The sequence below is a fragment of the Argiope bruennichi genome, chromosome 2 (assembly GCF_947563725.1).
Source record: "Argiope bruennichi chromosome 2, qqArgBrue1.1, whole genome shotgun sequence".
Classification (NCBI taxonomy): Eukaryota; Metazoa; Arthropoda; class Arachnida; order Araneae; family Araneidae; genus Argiope; species Argiope bruennichi.
Window position 1 is genome coordinate 29,798,830 of NC_079152.1, and position 16,389 is coordinate 29,815,218.

The following is a 16,389-nucleotide window of genomic DNA, read 5'->3' on the forward strand; positions in this document are numbered from 1 at the left end:
GTTTAAAATACTTGCTTAAAATTTTGGACTTCGCTTCTATTCTTATACAAATCAATTTTAGTCACGCATAGAATTGAAGTCGATTGTTTGAATTCGTATATTTCATGTAAAATTAGAAAGTAAAATTTTAATTTCCATGAATTATGGTTATGAAAACTAACAATAAAAATTTTGATTCTTTTCGTTTGGACTTTCTGTTTTGGTTGTATTTGTAGCTTTTCAACTGTTTTCATTTATTCAACAAATGTATTAATTCTGATTTGAGGTTATTGTGTTTCAGAATGTTTTTATTTTATTTATTTAATATGAATTTTCAGACTTAGAACTTTTGCAAATAAGTCTGGTTTGTTTTAATATCCATGAATTTTTTTCACAGGTTAGCATGGACACCAGCTATATACGTTTCCTATATAAAGCACCGCTCCGAGTGCGCGTTAGTCCAAAATACTGCACTTCTGGATGCCAGTCTTCCTGGACTTTGTGTCCTGTTCTTTCTGAACTGGATTCTTGGAGCCCTTTCGCTAATATTCAGTTTAAAAGGCACGATTTCAGAGGTAAGTTATATGGAATTTATTCCATAGTTCTCGTTTGAATTCATATTTTTGATGTAATATTAAAGGTTTTTTTTTTCTTTTAAAATTTAGTTTTTTCATTGCATTAAGTTGAAAACCGATACTTTTAATTTAACGAATTTTATAATATTGAAATATTAAGCTTGTTGGTCTTTTGATTAGAACTATTTCAGTAATAAAAATATTCTTATTACTCGGTCTTCCTGAAAGAAAATTAATTTTTAGACTTCTGCAATAAATAGAATGTTCTTTACCTGCATACCTTCTGTGGTATGGTTGGGCTTCTTTATCTTAATGCCGGATTTACACTGGGCAAGTTATAAGCTTGCCAGTAGGCAGTGCCTGCGTAGAAAGGATGAAAAATGCAGTTCGGTCCATGCCGCTGTATTGTATTTTTTTTTTTTTTTTTCTTACTGTGCATGCGTTTGTAGAATTTGGCGGCTATTTTGGTGTGAAAAAATTGATCACTTATAGTAGATTAATTCCGACATTTTTTTCATTTTTTGCTTTTGCTCTTTCTGATGCGAGGTTTTTTTTTTTTTTTGCCATTTGTTATTATAATTTTTCAAATTTAAGTATTGTTGTTCTTTTTTTTTTTTATCTTACCATTTTTCTTTGTATAAATATCCATCATTTTAATACGATACGCAGTGAAAAAGAAAATTCCAGGGCCGCTAAAATGGCAATTTATAGCCAAACATGGAGTACGTAAATCTATCTTATGAAATTATGACAAACATAAATCACTCCCTTTTTTCGCATGCGCTGCCACTGGCCATTTTTATAACTGGCCGAGCGTAAACCCACTTTAAATATAAGTTGTCCAGAATCTGTGTGCTTATTTTGATGAATTACACACTTACAATTAACAATACGACTCAAAATTTCATAATTCAAATTAATTTAAACGAATACAGAATTTTGCCAGATGCCTAAATACAGTACACTCCCGATTATCCGCGGAATTGGGTGGCGAGATCGCGGCGGATAACAAAAATCGCGGATAATCCGAAAAAAGCTAAAAACGGATATAGCAAAAGAGAAAACAGTCATTCCAACTTTGAAAAATCGTTTTATGTACAATAAAACATAAAATAAACAGCAGGAAATGTTTAACTAAAGCTTAATATTTTAGTATATCTCTCAAAATTAACCTAAAATGCATTTTGTTAATGAAAACAGAAAAGTGCTTTGTACTTACGAGAGGCGTCAAGGATACACAGAAAAATTAATACATATGTACTGTTTTAATACTGTAATGTATTATGTAATTACAAAAGCATAACTGTAAAACTACACCTTTTTGAAGAAATCAGTCATTTGTGTTTGCTTCTTGCTTTGGAAGCATTTTCTCTTTGAATGGTAGCAAAAAAAAAAAAAAAAAAAAAAAAAAAAACCTTAGTGATGCAGGCGCGGATAATCGGGAGTCTACTGTAGTCGAATTGTTGACTACACTTGTCAAGTACTTCTGCTGAAACCCGACGGCGGAATTATGAATAGCACAAATCATGTCAACTGATATTCGAACATTTTATCTTTCGATTAATTCCCCCTCCCCCCACCAAATTGATTTTAGCTACTTTTAAGCTATAAATGTTGTATTTGGTAAGTATTTCTATAGAACTGAAATCCTTCACGAGGAGAACAGATACGTCTGAGAGTTATATTGTGTTAACTGTTTTTTTACTCAAGTTCTATAAAAAATATGCCACCACATTACTGTAGTAATACAGAGATGTTCCATAGTTCTGGAAGCATTCCTTATTCAAAATCATCTCTTGAATGGCGGCGAAATGCATTCCTATTTTGATGCAAACATCATTATGAGCACCATTCTTAAAGGAAGGTTCAAATAATCTAAACGTTGGCAAATGACCTTGAAACATTCGACAAGTGCCTATAATATTAAATATGGATAGTCACTTGCTGACCAGCTGTAATTATGAGCAATGATTGAGTCATTACTTATAAGAAAAAGTTGTCGTATTGTAAGGAAAATTATAATAATTTCCATTTTTTTATACTAATGGGAAAATATTATAGTAATTAATATGTATAATGAAATTTCCAATAATTGACAGAAAATTCTAAATTTATGTCGATTAAATAAAATAGTGAACATTTTATATAAATTATTAATCACTTTCTAAATAAATGTTCAAAGTTTGTACACATTTTAGGGTCTCCTTGTATCAAAATTAGTTATTTAACTTTATGTAACAAATATTCATGAACTAAATTAGAAGGCTTCTTAAATGTTTTTCACTTAATTTTTCTTCTTATTTAAGATTTTAGTTGAGATGGGATATCTATTTAATTTGATTAACAAGTTAAATAATTCTTTTTTTTTTCTTTCTTTCCATTTATGATTTTTAAGTTATTTCTCTTTTTTGTATAATTTGAGTTATCGACAGAAAGAATTGGAAAATCAATAAGTAAGTAATAGAAATTACGTTTCTTTTCTTTCCCGTGAATTTTTTCAGGTTAAAATATTCCACATAGAATAATATAAATTCCAATCCTCGAGGAATGGTTCCTATCTATTTTGATTACTTTTTCCTTAAAGAACTTTTCTTTACAATTATTTAAAATATCCTTTGCAAGACCAATATCGTCTGAGTATGTCAGTCTTCAAATGCGAGTCGATAAAATGTTCATGATACATGTATGTTTTTGTTTCAGCCTGAACCTCGTCGTCATGTTGTGACAATAGTGTACCTGAAGCTCATCGTCGGCATTTTTGATGTTGCATGGGCCATACTAGGAACAATAGTCCTCGCCCGCAACAATTTCTGTGATATCATCGGTCTCTCTCTCTTAATTGAAGTAAGTGGCTTACAGAAACTGTTCGGACCACTCTAAAAACATGACAAAATTTTCATATTCCTAAAATATAAATTACCCTTATGAAATTTGAATGCATTTGTTTATATGAAACATGTATGTGATTTGTTTCCTTTCTCGCGTACGGCAAGCGCCTTCTTTTTCTTTTTAATAGATATGAAGTTGATAAAAGAAAAAAAGAGCATTTCGTAGCGCCTTCCGTTTTCAAATGGTGGTACAGTGGCACCTCGCTTCATGCATTTCATTTACTCATCCACAGATCGTAATTTAGATCTGAATCAGAAAACGATCACCCCGATCCAGTACCCTCAGTGGTATTACTCCCGACATGGAGGATTTTGTGACCAAGACATATTTATACCTGCTCCAGCCACCACACACACACACAGTCTTCTGCCGGCGGGGTTTGAACTCGCAACCCAAGGGACGCGAATCCAACGCCCTACCAACCAGGCTATCTCGGCCCAAAACTTCTATCACATAAATATGAAGAATCTCATCAAAAAGCGCAGACTGGTACACTCCAATCCAGCATATAATATAATGTAATGTAATGGTGTCTCTCCCCATTCGTTCTGCGAAACATCACTCATTCAGCGGGTTTTATTGCTCTTTATGCGATTCACTCGTTTCGTGAAGTCCTCCTTAAGCGAGTTTTGATTGAATGATGATACTACTGACAATGCTATATGGATTGTATTAACAATGAGCTCAAATCCATAATTGTGGCTTCGCTCTTTCTCCATGGCAGCTTTAGATGAACAAACATTCATAACTTAGAGCTTTAACTAAATACTGTGAAATAGTTACAGCGAATATGTGCAAATTATATTTACGGGGGTTTAGGTATTTAACTAGGTATCAAGCACCACAAATTATCATCATTTTTTCAATTGCACTGAAGCACGCACTAAATCAGAGACATCATGAGACCTCTCTCTTGAAGGCTTGACTATCATATATATATAAGGATTAATTAATCCTAAACACATACACCTATAAAGCACTATCAAAAGAGACGAAATATTTCAGTTGCAACCAGAATTAATTTATTAATTTTAAATACTTCTGGATTAATAGTTTTGTCCACCTTCATCGTTTATAAATACACAATTCATGTCACTAATATATATATATATATATATATAATATACTGATACAATGTGTATCAGTATTTTTTACTGTTCAGTTCTGAAATCAAGATGCTTCAAGGATTTGTTTCTATCAAATTAAAATTGAAATTTTTGAGACATTTTTCATTTTTTTTAATATGGCAACGGGATATATAAATCGAGAAGGAAGACAAGGGAAGAATTTTAATTCGTCGTAAATAATATAAATAATAATATAATTCCGTTATCCTTTCTTGTTTTTGACAGTATTTTGCTATAATTAGTTATATTTGATTATACATTGTTGAGTTGATTGGGAAAACTGTTGGATGACATAATTTATGGGTTTCTCAGTTGTAATAATATCCTTTTACAAGCAGAATTTTATTTTTATGAATATCTGTCACTCATGTTAAAAACGTAATTCTGTTCAAAAATATAAATAGATTTAAACACATTAGAATCATATTTAGGATTCAATTTGAGTTAGCACAATGATGCATCTAGTAGCCTTACTTACCAATCTGAATTGAATCTCAATAATTGTTGCTAGATCTTAGCAGTAGTTAGTGAGATTTTATCCAATATCATGTTGTGAAAGAAAAGATTGAAGAGAAAATTGAATTATTTTCCATTGTTCTAGCCTTCTCATTACGATTTGGAATTGCTACATCTTTTCCCTGATAGTTTTTAATGTAACTTTAAAACGAGATGTTAATCTTGCAGACCTCATCATTTAAACCAGGTTACAAGTTGAAATTTGCATAATTGGCATAATTTGAATAATTTAAAAGATATACTGAAAATTAGCGCTAAATTATAATAAAGAAAGATGGGTTTCTTTAATATGGTTATCATTTCATATTGAAAATGTGCATATTATTTCATTCATTTACGAGTTTGATACTACGATTATGATTATTTAGTAAATGCAAAGTAAAAAGTCTTATCGATATATTTTACATACTGTAATAATGCAAATAATAAAAATTGATATTACGGAAATTGCATATGGATAATTTTTTGATAAATTCTTAAGTTAGCTGAGATTTTATCAGTAAGGAAATGGCGAATGTAAAGTTTCAATTGAATAAAAAATTATTCCAATTTCTGTTTGTTTATATACAATTTCTGTTTGTTTATATCTCTTAATCTGATTTAAATTCTTATTAATTTCTTTCTTTTCTTTATTTTAAAATAGCACATATTTCTTTATACTAAAATGTCCTTCATTTCTTGATCCGAATCTCACTTTTTATTTAATTAATTCCAACACGTGCTCTCAAAATATTACTGACTAAATATAGCTCTAAAACTTCAAGATTAGAGCTAAAAATCCCTAACGCCTGCGGCATTCTTTCCAAAAATATTTATTCTTTTTTTTAATCTACATGTGTCAAAGAAACCCTAAAATAATCTCTTGGTAAACGCTCTAAGGAGAAAAAAAATTTCATGTTTTTGTCTTTTTATCTGGTGTGTGTATACATATTTATATTTCATTCTTTTGAAAAAAGAATTCATTAATAATCCTTTACTTTGTCACTTGTTTACGACAAGAAATTAATATTTTCTAATAGATTAATGCTCCTTTTGCTTCATTAACTTCATTTAGTTAATATAATACCAAATTTATTTCTGCACACTATTTTTAATAAATATTCTTTAATAATATTTTTTAATGCAATATACTGTTTCTAACTATTCGTTTTTAATGCTATAAAATTCAAACTCGTCCATCAAAATGAGCCAATGTTAAAATTAAGATTAAAAATGCTTTCTATGTACGTTAATGCTGAAGTAATATTTTTTTATTTCGCTTTTATTTGTAGTGTGTATGCATTTTAATTTGTATGCGTTATAATTTTTTTTGACTTTTTCAATTAAAATCATATTTTTTAGTCTTATCAAATGTGAATTTTTTTAAAAAAAAGATATGCATTCTCTGTTGATATGTAATTGCCTAAAAAGTCAATAATCCATGCGAATAATTTGGTCGTCAAAAGCGGCTACTAATCTGATAATAATACGAATAAACTTGTCACTCATTTGTTGTTCGTAATTATTAGTCTAACTTGTTCTAACTAATAAAATCCTAACTAAACAACTCATTCTAACTAATAGCTAACATGTTCATAGCTGTTAGTAGTCCCAGCAAATCCTTGAAACAGCAAATCCTTGATATTTTTTAATCATAAAAAAAAAACTCGAAAGTGGCCTTTCATCAATTTTTTCCAGTTATCTCTAATAAAGAATTATACTCCCCCAACTGGTATAAAATTATGGAACGGCTGTAAACCCAATAGTACTCAGATTTTTAGTTTCAGATCGTCTCAGAGAGAGTTATGTAATTTATAGTATTATAAGAAAAAACGTATATATATTTTGTATTCCTTTTTTTTTTATTCCGACTAAAGCCAAAATGCAACACAGAACTGCAGTTTTAGTAATAGAACCACATATTAAGTCTTGTTTAATTAAGTCATTGCGTTTTGAAATTATTGTTTAAATTCATGTCAAAATGCAGCCCGACAAACGGCCAAACCTTTGACAATTTTGGTTCAACATTTGATGAAGATTTGTTATTTAATGGTAAAACTTTTGACCAAATTTCATTTATTCAAGCCATTGTTTTTTTAAGTAATCGCGTTTATACAGTACAAACGAAGATACAGACTAACAGGCAAGCAACATTTTCGCGGATATGATTCGAAATTTGAAATAGATTTACTCTTCAGATGCTAGGACTATGTATCAGATCTTATTTATCGCGCTGTGTAGATATTCTGTTTACTTGTTCTCGAACTGCCATATGCAGAGATTTCCTGTGAATGGATTTTGTTCTGCATTTGATACAAACCTGAAATCGCTATAAAGAACACAAACAGAATCTGTTTAGTTCAAAGCGTTCTTCTGTTTTTTTAAATTGTCCGTGTTTAAAACAGATGCAATTTCAAAAATGTGTTTTTCAGTCTCGCAGGGGTCTAAAATATGGAAATTCTTCGAAATCTGAACTTTGGATTTTTGGCGACTACAATACTTTCTGTTTGTGTATTTCTTAGATGATAAAATTTAAAAAAAATAGATATGAGAAATTATTACTTTTATTTTAAAATATGCATAAGTCTTTAAAATATGCATAATTCATTCAAATCATGCAGTCATATAACAATTTCAAAAAAAGATTATAATTTTAAATCACTTGAATTTAAAAAAAAAAACAACTATTGTGACATTTTTTTTTTGTTTTAATATTTTAGGTATGCACAATATTCCAATGGATTATTACTTTTGTGCGCTGCTTCGCCATTTTCACTTGCTACGATTGGAATTTCTCGAAGCATACGAAGGATGGAGTCACTAAAGAATACTTCACTACCCCGGTCAGGAAAGGAACCTTTAAGAAATGGAATCTCAGGTACCGTCCTTGTCTCTTATACCAAACATTTTTTTTTTTTTTTTATCATGTGAGAACATGATGTTGTTTTCGTTACGGGGTTTTGAATAATTGAAGCTCGGAATCGCGTATGCAATGAATAAAGCATAAATGACAATATTCATCTTCACCTGTTTCACCTGCTGTTACCAGTATTGCATTTTTACTCTGTATATTTCTTTGAAAGCAGATGCGTTTTTAAAAGGCTGACCTGCTGTCAGGGACACGGGGTTTTCACCATAATAATCCTGCGGGGCTATAGAACCCCGCCTCATTAAGTCATCTACTGCGCATGCGCAGATGGTTTTCGTTATATCTCGTAAACTATATATGTTAGAGACATAGGGTTTTCACCATAATAATCCTGCGGGGCTATAGAAGACCCCCCATGGAGTCATCTAGTGCTCATGCGCAGTTGGTTTCCGTTATATCTCGTAAACGATATATGTTAGACAACGGGTTTTCATCATAGTAATCCTACGGTGCTATAGAAGACCCCCATGGATTCATCTACTGCGAGATATAACGAGATGGTTCTCGTTATATCTCGTAAACTACATATGTTAGAGACATGGGGTTTTCACTTAGAAGTAGCCAGGGGTCCTCTAAGCCCCCAAAATTTTGGATCCATTGCGCATGCGCAGTACGGATTTTGCTTAATATTGGTCAAATCAATGTCGGACCGATACCATAGAGTTCCTATGGGTCTCGGGTTGTCGATGACGTCAACTTCCGGTCAGACCGGAAGGTGTTATATATCGGCTTCTATGCAATGTAGAGACGAGTGTGACCCGTCTAAAAAGTCGTCTCGATGAATAGAGTCGAATGACATTTTTACCGAAACTCGGGTCTCGAAATTTACAAATTCGAGTTGCATTGCTGTGCTCATATCGCTGGATAGTGCTCGCCAAAATGCACGTAACGATACGAGTTTCACGTTGCTACTCCGAGTGAGTCGCGAGTTACGGGCTCTCAAATTCGTAAAAATTTGAATTTTCGAGCGAGGTTTTCGACCTCGTTTTTGCAAAAACTGTCTTTACGATTGGCATCGATATACTCTACTCGATGTCCTCTATCAAACGATACCACATTTATGTCGCTTACGTTATTAGAAGCCGAGAAACGAAAACGAGAACGGAAAAAGAGCATGATATTGTTTTGGTTAGGGGTGGATGGGGTTGAAGCTCGAAATCGCGTAGGCAATGAATAAATCATAAACGGGGCTTCCTAAGCTTTCTCCCGATGAAGCTTTACAAAGAAAAAAAAGAAAGGGAACGAAAGAGCAAACAAGAGGCCGGAACAATACCTTCAATCAACAAAAACGAATGATGAAAATTTAAAATTAGAAGCTGATCGAATTAAACATGAACTTAAAATAGCTTTACAACGAGAGCGAAGAAAGCGTAAACGTATGCAATGTGTTGCAGATTCTCAATTGCAGCACTCAACTTCAAACGCAGAATGTGTCCACTTGGATTTTGAATCACAACCGTCAACGTTCAACGCAAAACGTCTCCATTTCAATTCTGAGTTTCAAATATCGCTTTCTAGCTCTAAGCAATTCATCGAAAAAAATGTTCTCACATGATAACTTGAAATTTGCGACAGCAGATTTCAATTTTTTTTAAAAATTATTATTATTATTTTTGTTTCCAGTGTTCCAATTATGATTGGGTGATACTGTATGAACCTGGTCCAGTATTACCCAACAGTTACAAAAAAAAAAAAATACCATGTTTTTTTGGACTTGTTGGGAGATAGGTATAAAAGTATTAAGTGTTTGTATCAGTTATGTAACTCTAATACTGACTAAAAGTACTGGGTACTTGATATCAGTTTTTTGATGATTCATATCGATTGATAATATTCTTGATTTTTTTTTTTTTTTTTCGTTTTCAGTTATTTGACTTGTTTTGCCAATGCTTGAACATGCGTGATGTTTTTAAAATTTTTTTTCAACAATGTGTATTTTATCGCCGACGGTTATTGCCTTTTACTCTATGCAAAGGTGCACAGACCCCTTCTTCTCTTTTACTAACTATATAAGCTAAGTTTCTTCTTTTCTCTTTTTACCCACCTGTTAATCACTGCCAAAACCAAGACTTTCGGCACGTCGTCTTCCATGTTTTTTCGGAGAAGTCTGAGTTTGGAATCATATTCTGTTAATATTTGTTACCAGTATAGTTCTCTAAGTTCGAGAATCGATACCCATCGATTACTCGATTTCGTTCTAACGGCCATTTTGGTAAGATTTCGACTTCGGAATCGGAGGCTTTCAGGTTCGTGACCCGATTACATCGAATAACTGTCGTGTGAGCGGGTCTGGTGCACGTTAAATCCGTCGGGGCCAAACGTTCTTCCGAAGTTTGGGTGCAAGTTCAGATGTCGTCCTCGTCGTCTGACCGCGTTTCAAATTTACGAGGTCCGTCCCAAACTAGCCCTAGTGTTAATTTAAAAAACGGGACGTTAATATGACTAAACTAAACTAAACTAATTCGTTCTAACTGGAAAAAGATCGGTTTCAAGGTATCTCAGGTACAAAAGTATCAGACCAAATTACCCAGAGCAAAAGTATCAGGTACTATCGACTATCAGTATTAACTTGTTCCTGATACAGTATAATCGGATACCAGTCCATCTCAAATTTAACTTTCCTCTTCGATTACTTTATTTGCTTTCTTTTCCACCTTCAAATAACATATATTTCAATTTCCGAAACTGGCTTAAAAAAGAATCAATTCTACAATTTGGATGATTCATTTAGATGTTTCATGAAATTCTTTCTTATTTTCGGAGGGAAGATCCAATGTGAAATCAATAAAATAAATTATTTGCTATTTAAAATACTCGTTGCTATTTGCTTCTTTAGGTTTGATTCGAATTCTTCGATTATTTCGGAGAAAATAAAGGTTCGCGCGCTTTCCAATTCACTTCTTCACAAATCCAAAGCGAAATGAAAATTAGTACATATCATTTTCATTTCTCTCTATATTTTGATGAATACACGGCTGTATATTCCGCTAGTCAAAATAAATTCCACTCCCCTCCTTTTTATCAAAGAGATCCAATTCCGCCAACTGAATTGCTGGCCTTGATATTGACTGAAAGTCATTGCCGTTATTACTCTAATTGGAAACTGGAATGCAGGACTGCGGGTACAGTTACATCGGAAATGATTTTCTTGTATAATTCTGCGAGTTCGTGTTATTTGCACAAAAAATCAACACCATATAAATTGATATCGGCGCATCCAGTTGACACTATGCAATTATAATAATTGGTGAAACTGATACGCGGGTCGATAATTTGTCATGTCTCCCGTTCTTATGGAAGTTAATTAGAATGAAAGAAAATGTTTCCAGCCGTGTTTAGTTTCTCAGTGGCATGACATGTTTTTTAAAGTTATGACAGCTTGATGAAACGACGCAAAGTGATGAAAGTTAACGTTAAGTGAAAATATTTTATAGAATCTAATATTTACTCCTTACTTTTTTAAAAATTATTTTCTCTTGCTTTTTCCTCCTTTCTTTTCTCTTTACCCTTTATTTCTTTTTTACTGTCATTCGATTCTCAAACGTGATCGATATAACTAATAATTATATTAAACCACTAGCAATTTCTACAAATATATTTCTGAACGTATTTTTTTTTTTTTTTTTTTGTAACTGACGAAAGCAAGGCAGGTTTATATATATATATATATATATATATATATATATATATATATATATATATATATATATATATATATATATATATATATATATATTATAATATATATATAATAATAATAATAATATGAAATGATATTTTAAACTTTAATTTCAATTTAACTAATTTCCAAAGTTTTATCTTATTTTAGCCCATAGTAACTTCATTCTAAAATATTTTCTTATTTCGTGATCCGATTCCACCTTCTCTACTTAATTAATTCAAGAGAAGCTTTATAAAATTGCTGAATTGGCTAAAAGCCGACACTTTCACACGCTCTGCATGAAGGGATAGAAAAATGTCCAGTAAGCACATTCTTTTTAAAAGATCCCTGTGTTTCCCTTACTTGTGATTGGCATGCGTCGGGAATCCCTATCAGAATCTTAATAATATATTAGCACTGCAAAGAAATATTTTCTCTATCAAAATCTTAGGTTATATAAGACTAGAGATAATTTATTTCTCTCCTCTCCCCGACTTCTGCTTTTGTGTCGCGCTGTGGCGGACGTGCCTTGTCCGCGTCTCTACTTGTAAATAATTATGCTTTTGAGATGGATATTAAAATTTATTTAAAAATGTAAAATGTCTCATCTATGTCTTCAAACCTGCCTTCTGGTTCAAACAAAATAATGCTTACATATATATATATATATATATATATATATATATATATATATATATATATATATATATATATATATATATATATATATATATATATATATATATATATATATATATATATATATATATATTATTATAGAGGGAATATATAATATACAGCGGAATGGAAACAATCTGTTTTGAAGCCAAAATAATAACAGTACTATAGAATGCAAGTTACGATGTATAGTTAAGTAATGAAACAAATATTCTATAAATATTTAATAAATGTTTATTTTTCTTTTTTAAGAGAAATAAATAATGAGTTAATTTAATTAAATAGCTATGTACACGAGAAGTTAACAAACTTTATTCCCAAGTTAATTCTCAGCAATTTTTTTAGAGCACGTGTTAAAAGTAATTAGATAAAAAGTGGGATTCAGATAAGGAAATAAGAGAAAATTCTAAAATAAAGTAACTTGGACTAAAAAAAAAATTAAGATATAAATTAAATTAAGATATATCAATACATATATTTAGGTGTGTGTGTGAAATAAAGAAAAAGGGAAAAAAATGCTGTACCTTAAAGGAAAAAAAAAAAAAAAAAAAAGCTTTTAATTGGTAGATTTTTTTGTTAATTTATTTTAATCATTAATATTCGATTGCTTGAAATCTAGTGAATAGAAATGCTGTAAACTTATTTATTCATAAAATTCTTCAGAGCGACTTCTAGTGGAATTCTTTCAAACTGTTATAAAAAAACACGAGTTATTTTTTGTTAATTTGATATTTCACCTTTTAGAAACAAGCATCCATTCTTTAATTGAACATTGCACTTCTGGGAAATCACTTTTCGTGCTTTCCAGGGGGTCCCAAACTGTGATTTTTGGACCGCCTAAGGGAGATGGGCTTCTCTCTAGGGGACTCGCCGAGGTCACGCTTTCAGTAAACATTTTCCTCTTTTAGAGCCTCTGGAAGACAACTCTTGTTAATGCAGACAATTATGACTTCGTAGAGGATGCGGTGTCTCACATTACGGTTACATTTGTTTAATTTCGCTAATTAATTACAACTTGTAGGTTTGTAAAAAGATTTCTAAACTGGTAAAATGTGTGGGAAAAACCTTCCTGATTCATTTCACTTTAAAAATCAAAATTAGAATTCTTTTTTATTTTCTTGTATATGAAGTAGATAAGATATTTTAATCGTCAAAAAATTCGAATTCTAGAATTTGATTATTTTTCAAGTTTTAGACCTCAATGAGTTCGAAAAATACATTTTTGGAAAATGTATGTCTGTCTATTCCTTTGCCTGTCTTTAAGGTATATAGAAGAAATTTGGTATACGATCTTCGTATTAAATTTGTAGATTTCTGTCGAATTTTGAATAAAATCCGTTCATAGGAAGTCGTGTCCAGCTGTTCGAATATAAATTATTATAACTACAAAACAAAGAGAGTTAGACTAATAAAATTTGGTACATAGATCCTACATATATATTGTTACGAATTTTCCTGGGGTTCATTTGGATAGTGGGAGTTATATGGTTTGGAGAACGCTCAATCAACAGGCGGCAGTAGAAAATAAAACAACGACGTTTATTTACACGAAGACACACAGAATAGCATAAGGACGACAACTATATACAGCACAGAAGACGATTTTCTTCGGCCGAGACGTGCAGCATACAACAGCATACACAGCAGCATACAACAAGAATCTCTACTGCAGACAGTAGCACACAGCTTAGTTCAGCACTAGCTTGACTCCGTCGCTGCTCTGCTAATCTCTGGAAGGCCAGTTCTTTACCGTCGTTTCCGACTACGACGACCCTGGCATCCGCGGCCGCCTCCTTTTATAGGTCTCAGGGGGCCGGGGCTAGAAGCCTCTCAACCAAGCAGGAACTTTCGAGGCGTATCTCGGTTCCTACTGGACGGCAGGGAAAATTCTCGATGTTTCGGGTATAATCTATTTTGGCGCCAAAGTCGCCAAATTCGTCGTCAAGTCGCCAAGTTTGTCGCCAAGCTCCGGGATTTCCGACGCGACACACGGACTCCGTCCAATACAGATGACTGCAAAACATTCTTTCCGATGGTGGGACCAACTATGCTGGGAAGCCGCATCACAGATTCGTAACAATATCATAGAAAACCTATCGGATTTTTTGGCAAACACAACAAAGGGTTAAACGTATGTCGATTTGTATTTTCATAAGCAAATAAACGGGATAGCTCAAAAACTGAATGATTTAACTATATTAAATTAGATATGCGATTTTGAGACTGCAATTGTACTGTATCAAATTTTTGTTTCAATCAATTGGGAAAAAACGCTTTCAAAACACAAATTTACTGTTTTTAGATAGTATGCGATAAAGGAAAGTGACATAGGACCAGAATTAAAAATTGTACCTTCAAATCTAATCTTACCACTCAGATATTAATTTTATGTTATTTATATGAGTTCCCTAAACTAGATGCATCCATTTTATTATGAGCATATATTTTTAAATATAAAAGTCTAAAAGTATTGTGGGAAAAGGCAACGACCAGCATTAATATTTGAAATATATTTATTAAGATTAAAATACAAAGGACAAAACATTACTACATAAAACATAAAAGATACATGAGCGTGAGCTACATGTCTTGCAGTCTCACTGCCCAACTCTCGTCTGCCAATAATGGCGGGAAAGCATCACGTGATTAATGACGTGACGCAACATGGCCAGCATGGCGCCATACAGGATACGGGATCTGTCAGCGCTTCCCACATCGGCCATCATGACAGGATAGGCGACCTCGCCTTATGGTATACAGTACAATGAAGTAAATATATAAAACAAACAGCAAATACAGGAAAATAATTTGTAAAATTGAAATATTCACAAGATAAAACAAATAAAATAGTCATACCATCCGTGACAGCATAAGTATATAGCAATACAATAGCGTGCACTGGAAATATCGAATAACTAACTAAAAATAAAAATAATATTAGTGTTGAACATATAAAAATATAAAAACACAAAATAAACAGAGAAAAAAAAATCAAAGTCTATATCGTCCAAATATACACACACAAAAAGAAGGAAAATAGTTCTCTTTCTCTTTAAGTAGTGTTCAGTGTTTTCTTTTGAAACACAATTCAAGTGATATGTTCTATATTGCTGGACCATGGTTTCATATATTCTGCACAAGTTGAAGTTTTTGATGGTCCATCGAAGAAATCATACTTTTCAACATCGTATGTGTCGTTTGCTTTAATTTTGATCACTTTATATGGTCCGAGAAATTTTTGTTTCAATTTCAGACCAGGGCCAAATTGAGTGCGCTTGATTGCGACGAGATCATTCAATTGAAATTTTTGAGCATGTTTCCTATGCAGATTGTAGGTACGGCGATTTTCTTCTTGGATTTTGAGGATTTGTTGTTTTGCATCTTTACGGAGCTCATCACGCTGTTGGAGAAATGCAGACTGGATCTCTTCGTTGACGATTTCGAGGATTTTTATATCATGCTCAGATTTCATTTTAGTTCCAAACAGAATTTCGAATGGAGTAGAATTGATACTTCGTTGAAATGTAGAATTAATAATTTGCTGAACGGAAGCAACATGGCTATACCATTTCTCAGGGTTTTCTATGGATAGCTTGGAGAGTACAGATATGATAGTAGAATTAAGTCTTTCTACCTGACCGTTTGATCTAGGAAGTCCAGCTGTAATAGCAATGTGGGTGATATGCTGATGTTCACAATATTCTTTGAATGACGTAGATGTGAAAGCGGTACCTCTGTCCGTAATAATCCTTGAAGGATTACCGAAAACTGATCTTTGGCATTCGAGCTTATTGAGAACTTCAGCGGTGTCGGTGGACTTGGTCGGGTAAAGCCACACAAACTTCGTAAAGGAATCGATGATCGCCAGAATATGCTTATATTTCTTAGAAGTGCTGGGAAGAGGACCCAAATGATCAATATGATATGTATGAAAGGGAGTATCGTCTTTGTCAAGTGGATGCAAAGTGCCATCTAATTTGCCACGTTTTCTGTTATTTAGAATGCATGTTACACAGTTGCGTATGCATCGTTCAATTTTCTCTTTCAAGTTCGGAA

The 16,389-nt window shown here is 32.4% G+C and overlaps 1 protein-coding gene across 3 annotated transcripts in view; it reads left to right on the forward strand.

The window, feature by feature from the left end:
- Window positions 1-16,389, forward strand: part of LOC129991685 (diacylglycerol lipase-beta-like) — a 160,989-nt gene that overhangs the window by 109,177 nt on the left and 35,423 nt on the right. For all 3 annotated transcript variants that reach the window (XM_056098251.1, XM_056098253.1, XM_056098252.1), the window contains exons 3-5: window positions 377-554; window positions 3,255-3,398; window positions 7,786-7,943. In XM_056098251.1, the coding sequence (XP_055954226.1) occupies window positions 377-554; window positions 3,255-3,398; window positions 7,786-7,943 (480 nt within the window). The remainder of the gene's footprint in view (window positions 1-376; window positions 555-3,254; window positions 3,399-7,785; window positions 7,944-16,389) is intronic.